This window comes from Acipenser ruthenus, chromosome 6 (assembly GCF_902713425.1).
Source record: "Acipenser ruthenus chromosome 6, fAciRut3.2 maternal haplotype, whole genome shotgun sequence".
Taxonomy (NCBI): Eukaryota; Metazoa; Chordata; class Actinopteri; order Acipenseriformes; family Acipenseridae; genus Acipenser; species Acipenser ruthenus.
In genome coordinates, this window is record NC_081194.1 from 68,434,092 (window position 1) to 68,440,177 (window position 6,086).

General features: G+C 35.1%; 1 protein-coding gene across 1 annotated transcript; it reads left to right on the plus strand.

Annotated features, from left to right (window-relative positions):
• Nucleotides 1–5,881, plus strand: LOC117410550 (serotriflin-like). The gene is made up of 5 exons (XM_059025728.1): nt 1–140; nt 4,670–4,812; nt 5,044–5,138; nt 5,353–5,441; nt 5,609–5,881. Exons 2-5 carry the CDS (start codon nt 4,696–4,698, stop codon nt 5,734–5,736), a joined length of 429 nt encoding a protein of 142 aa, XP_058881711.1. The 5' UTR covers nt 1–140; nt 4,670–4,695; the 3' UTR covers nt 5,737–5,881.
• Nucleotides 5,882–6,086: the final 205 nt, after the last annotated feature.

A 6,086-nucleotide genomic window follows, 5' to 3' on the forward strand; every position in this document is an offset into this window, starting at 1 on the left:
AGGACGGCGGGCGTAGAGCGAGGGAGAGAAAAAGAAAAGATAAACAAAACAAACAAAGGATTATTTGGCAATGACTTTGGAACGGAATTGGACGCTGATTAGTGGACTGGATTATTGGACTGAATGAGAACCCGAACCCGGTGAAAACGACCCTTTTCTGTATCTGAACCACGAGACTGCAAGTGATTGTTTGTTTTGTTAGTTTTACGTATTGAAGAATTATTACGTTCTGTTTATTTTTCTTTTTGATTTAAGAAGTATAAACTGTTGCTTTATTGGAAGGCTAAACAATCTGAAAACCATTAAACATACAGACACCGTGGTGTTTGAACTTATATAAGATCTCTCCGTGTCTGGTGTTTTGCATCTTACCACCTGTCTATTGCAATGAACAAGTTTCCTTACCCCGCACCATATTGCAATAATTATATATATATATATATATTAGTACCAGAACACAAACCTGGTAAAATCAAACTCGTGGAAGTAAGCTGATGTGTATGAATTCTTACTGTTGTGTCTGGTTCATTTATTTATCTACATTCCGAAGACGTAACTCTCTGGACCCTGAGTTTTTTTTTTTTTTTTATTATAACTTAATTATTTAGCAGACACTTTTATCCAAAGCGACTTACAGAAAATTAAACTAAATGTATAAATTACAAGCAAAAAAAAAAAAAAATGACGACGATGATGATGTTCCACCACAGGGGGACAAGGGAAGAGAACAAGTCAGCCAGTAGAGGATGAACGGAAAGGGCAAGAGGGAATTTTAGGCGACACGAGGGATTGGAGATAGGAAGGGACAGTATGATGAATTTCTTGCCCAGGTTCATTCTCACCCCTTGGCTAATTCTCGCGAGGGGACGCGAATTAGCCCAAGCTAAAATTCGCGTGGGTGAGAATTAGCCTAGGTTAGCCAGGGGTGAGCATTTGGCTGCGACACCTTTCGCGTAATTCGGAGTGGTCTCGTTGGTTACTAGTGATGACGTTAGAACATTTACAATTGTTACAAATTACCAGAGAGAGAAAAATACTCATCTCTCTCTTGTTAGCCTGTATATATAACTTACAACAAAGCTGTGTGCAGTGCAGATTAGACAAAAACAAGTTGATTATATGATTATCACGTGGACTGCGCCAGCTACCTACACAATCCGTGCGATGCCCGCCCAAGCATTATGGCAGAACTGCACCTGCCTGGGTTATGGATTGCAATAATATTTTGAGAAAGTCCTGTTTATGCACATGCAATAATGATCCAAAAATGGGATGTCCATTTTGTGTAGTTTGCGAATCTCATCTATTTATACTAAGAGATATAAGTCTAAAATAGGATACACTTGGCTTTATTTCGGGGAAAGGTGTTTTTTTTTTTATATATATATATAGAAAAGCCAGCCTCAATGGAGTACTACTATATAGGGCTGTGGCTGGCATGTTTTTATTATTGGATACCGTTGTGTGAAACACATTACATCAAAACAGTCTTTATTTATTATAGGATATATGTACACACACTATATAAAATGTGGAATTACCTTGGGGCAATACGTTCTTCAGTGTGTCTGCTGTGCTTTTTTGCCCGTCCCTTGGCTCCCCTGTTCTTTTTGCCTAGGAGGATGCCAGATATTACAGCTGGCTATAATATTTGGCACCCCCTGTATTTCAAGGGTTATCATAAAATAAAGCCAGTGAGTCCAAATTATTCCATTTGCTTGTTCTTAACACTGAAGGATTTGATCTGCATGTTCCTAACACTGATGTGCTCGTTCTTGGGGCTGGACTCTCTTTTTGCCCAAACAAAGGTTGTAGTGACATTTTAATAAAAGTGTGATGACATTTTATACTGTTTATCCCTTATACATTCAAAACACACTATTACTGTGCAAAAACAAAATAACTCCACACCCAGCTATATTACTATTGCCACATAATAATTAATCAAACAAAGCACTAGAACATAAGAAGAAGAACATAAGAAAGTTTACAAACGAGAGGAGGCCATTCAGCCCATCTTGCTCGTTTGGTTGTTAGTAGCTTATTGATCCCAGAATCTCATCAAGCAGCTTCTTGAAGGATCCCAGGGTGTCCGCTTCAACAGCTTCAACAACATTACTGGGGAGTTAGTTCCCGGTTTATTTGGGTGTTGCTCTTCACACCTCCTTTCAACACATTTAAATTAACAAAGTGAGCTGGGAGAGGTGGACTGAAGTAATGCAAAATATAATACTTTAATGATTAGTTTGTCTTTATGCAAAACATGTGGGCTACATTATAGCCTGTGGCAGAATCTATGTTTTGTTCAAAACTAAAAGAAGTACAACCAGATAAACACATAATATGTTGGAAAGACATTATTTGTCTCTGTTTTGAGGGGCACTACATTAGTGAAATGTTAGTGCTGATCACCAATGTTACTCTTGGTCAACATTAAATGGATTTGAAGGTTTTACTATTTCCAATAGAAAATATGCATTTGGAGTCTGTGTAATTTCATTAGAAACTGCTTAAATCATTGTTTAAATACACAACAGTCATTACCGTAGCATGTTGTCATTACTGTAACTGTAATGTGATTACCGTGACAGGGCTTGTTTTTATATATAAAACTGCAGTAGAATTAGCAGGAGTGACTTCTGTACTAATCAGGTTCTGAGGGGTTTATGTTTTAAAAATTCAGTGCAAATGTATGTTTTTGATAAAAAGAAAGGTTAGATCAAAAAGTGTTAATTTCTAAAGTTTAATTGCATTGGTCAAGAAATATGACATATAATTCTGACTGATAGTTGATATAATGATGTAGAAGAATGTTTTGTTGTTATTTTGCATTATACAGTAATTTAACTGTTTTAAGAGAGGATGTGTGTTATTAAAAATACATAGTAGTTTAGCTAATGTTACGTTGTGCAGCTACACAACGTAACGTTAACATTGGCAATAGCACTCAAGCACTGAACACCCAGCAAGTGCCAGCCCACTTGAACTTGTTAAGGTGAAACAGTGAAAATGACATGTTTACTTGATCTGTCTTCAGAGCCAGTACATGGATTTGACGGAATTTGGAAATGGATGGGACTTGCACTAAAAAGCATTATGCACCACAATAAAAGTTTATGCTTTAACAAATAAAACATTTTATTTATTTTTTTTTTAAGTACTGAATGACTTGTTCAGGAATGTTTGTCAGATCACACCGACCATATCATAGGAAAAAGTTGCCCACCCATTGTTACTCCCAATTGCACCTTTTTTTAGCCTCGTATACATACAGTCTGTAACCTCAGATGATTTAGACCACAGATTCCTTTCAAAATGACTGACTAAATAGGTCCACCACAGTGTTTAAAAAATAATATAACTACTATTCATCTATCATTTATAAAAAGTCAGATGTTTTGGACATCTGTTCAACAGGTCATCTAATATATATATATATATATATATATATATATATATATATATATATATATTTACATAAGGACCGTAAAGCGATTACATTTTTTTATTTTTTTTTATTGCGATTAATCTTGAGATTTAAAAATTTTAATCTCCGTTAACCTTGGTTGTAATCGCATATTTCATTGGTACGATTACTGCATCCATTTAATTTTGTTTTATTGCTATTATTATTATTTTTTATTATCATCATCCAAAAAACATCCCTGCATAAAAACCCTGTTTCCTATTTCTGGATTCTGAATCCTATTTGTTGGTCCTTCTTTATAATTAGCAAAGGGCCCAGTTGTACTAACAAGATCAAAAAATAGGCCACGTTTTACTTAACATTTTAAAACTAAAATAAACAATTACCATAATGAACATTAACGTAATATTTTGCTTAAAACATCTATTTTCTTTTGTATTTGTTATGCTCTCATAAGTATCCAATAGTAGATTCAGTGTCCCTCAGTTCTGGCAGATTTTACTGTACTTGCTGAAGCGGTTTTCTTCCACTGCTAATTAAAAAATGTAGCTACTAGCCACCTAGCTAACAATTTCATCCCGAAGGCTACAGTGAAACTTACTGCCTTTAGTGAAGGCGTGTGAGTACATTAATTATTGTAGGTAGTAATTGATAGTTAGTTAATCACCACATGCTTTAACCCCCAACTCCACATACCAGCCAGCATTTTTGTAAATAACAACAAATGAAATGAACAACAAAATAAACATTTTATTTGTGTCATCATTGGCAAGGTGACAGTGCCAGTTTCTCAACACACAGTACTGTAGTCGCTCAGTAACCAGGTGCAAACAGGTGATTGATCGATCTGTACGAGCGTTAGTAAGGTGCCTTTGTTAAAAATAAATAAATAAAAAATAAACCAAATCTAAATTTATAAGTGTTTATTTGTTAGGAAAATAAAATGTAAGTCTAATATTTTATTCTCAAGTCCTTGAGTGCTTTGCTACATAATGCAGTTCTGTGACTAATTTTATATTCAAACAATGACTACACTCATTCAATCCTGGCATGCACTGGAGTGTATTAAAATGGTGCAGCAGGAAATGAATTACTGTATGCTAAGAGGGACAGAGGAGTGGGATAAATTTGTGTTTAAAAAAAAAAAAAAAAAAAAAATCGCCAAAAAAATGTACGCATTAATCGCTGAAGTTAACTGCGATTAATTGACAGCCCTCATTTATATGTTTTTAAACTTCACAGCTAGCGGGTGTGGTGAGAATCTTTACATGTCCTCCAGTGCAAATTCCTGGGATATGGCAGTCCAGGCCTGGTATGATGAAGTCAAAGATTTTAAGTATGGAGTTGGATCAACAAATGGTGCTGTTGTTGGGCATTACACCCAGGTAAAACTACTAACTATACCCTCACTAGTTTAGGTTAGCATCTATCTTATTTTGCAGCCTTTATTTATCTTCAATGTCACATCAAATTTTTCATAGCAGAATCTATGATAATAATAATAAAAAGTACTGTCCCTAACTACATTGATAGCCACCAATGCATTTTAGTCAAAGACATGTGTGTTTTTCTGTTTTAAAAGTTCCTGCTGTGAATGATTTTCAATCCCCTTTTAGGTTGTGTGGTACAGGTCTAACAAGGTTGGCTGTGCAGTTGCTCATTGCCCTGGTTCTAAATATGAGTATTTTTGTGTATGCCAGTACTGCCCTCCGTAAGTTATGCTTTTTTAATATATATAATTTAACCTGAAGCAAAATTCTAAGCATTATAAGGCTTCTTTAACAAACAAACAGTGCACATTTTTGGGATATAACTAATACTTCTTTTGCACGGTTACAAAGTTTAAGTATCTATAAGTAACAATTCTTTACAAATTTAGGCATTCAATGCACATACTGATCTGTTTTGTATCTTACACTGTACAGAGGAAACAACCAGAATTTATTACCCACACCCTACAAAGCTGGTCCATCATACGGTGACTGCCCAGGTGCTTGTGAAGATAAGCTCTGCAGTAAGTATAGAAGCTATTACTTTATGGTATTAAAAACTAAATTGGTTTTATTGGTTCAGAACAACTAAAAAATCATTGTAGATGCTAATTTATGTGCTATGTTCCTGTTGCAGCATATATGCATATGTATACAAGTATATAACTGTTTTTTCCCTCTTTCTTAAAAGCAAACCCATGTTCCTACTCAGACATGTATTCCAACTGTCCTGCTCTGAAAGGGACTTTTGGATGTGGCCACCCATCGGTTTTGGCTTGGTGCCCTGCTTCATGCAAGTGTACAAATGAAATCAAATGAACTGCTCCCTGGAACTTTACTTGCATGTAACATCAATACAATTTATTGATTAAACTGTACTGATACTTTTAACCTAATGATCTAGCAAACACTATAGATATATGCTGTAAGTGTACATTTCAATTAAAATCATGCAACTAAAAAAGGTGTCAAGTCTTATTTTTTGTCTACTCTTCCTTTGCTGGCTTTCAACCTCACAATTCTAGTGTTGTAAATATTAGGTGGTGATCATTAATAAAATATTCAGTGCATTTCTGAACAACTGTCACTATTTGCATAGCAAATGGGATACATTAGCATGTTGGCAGTTCTTTCAAAGGCAATGTATAAATATTAAAGAACTCCATCAT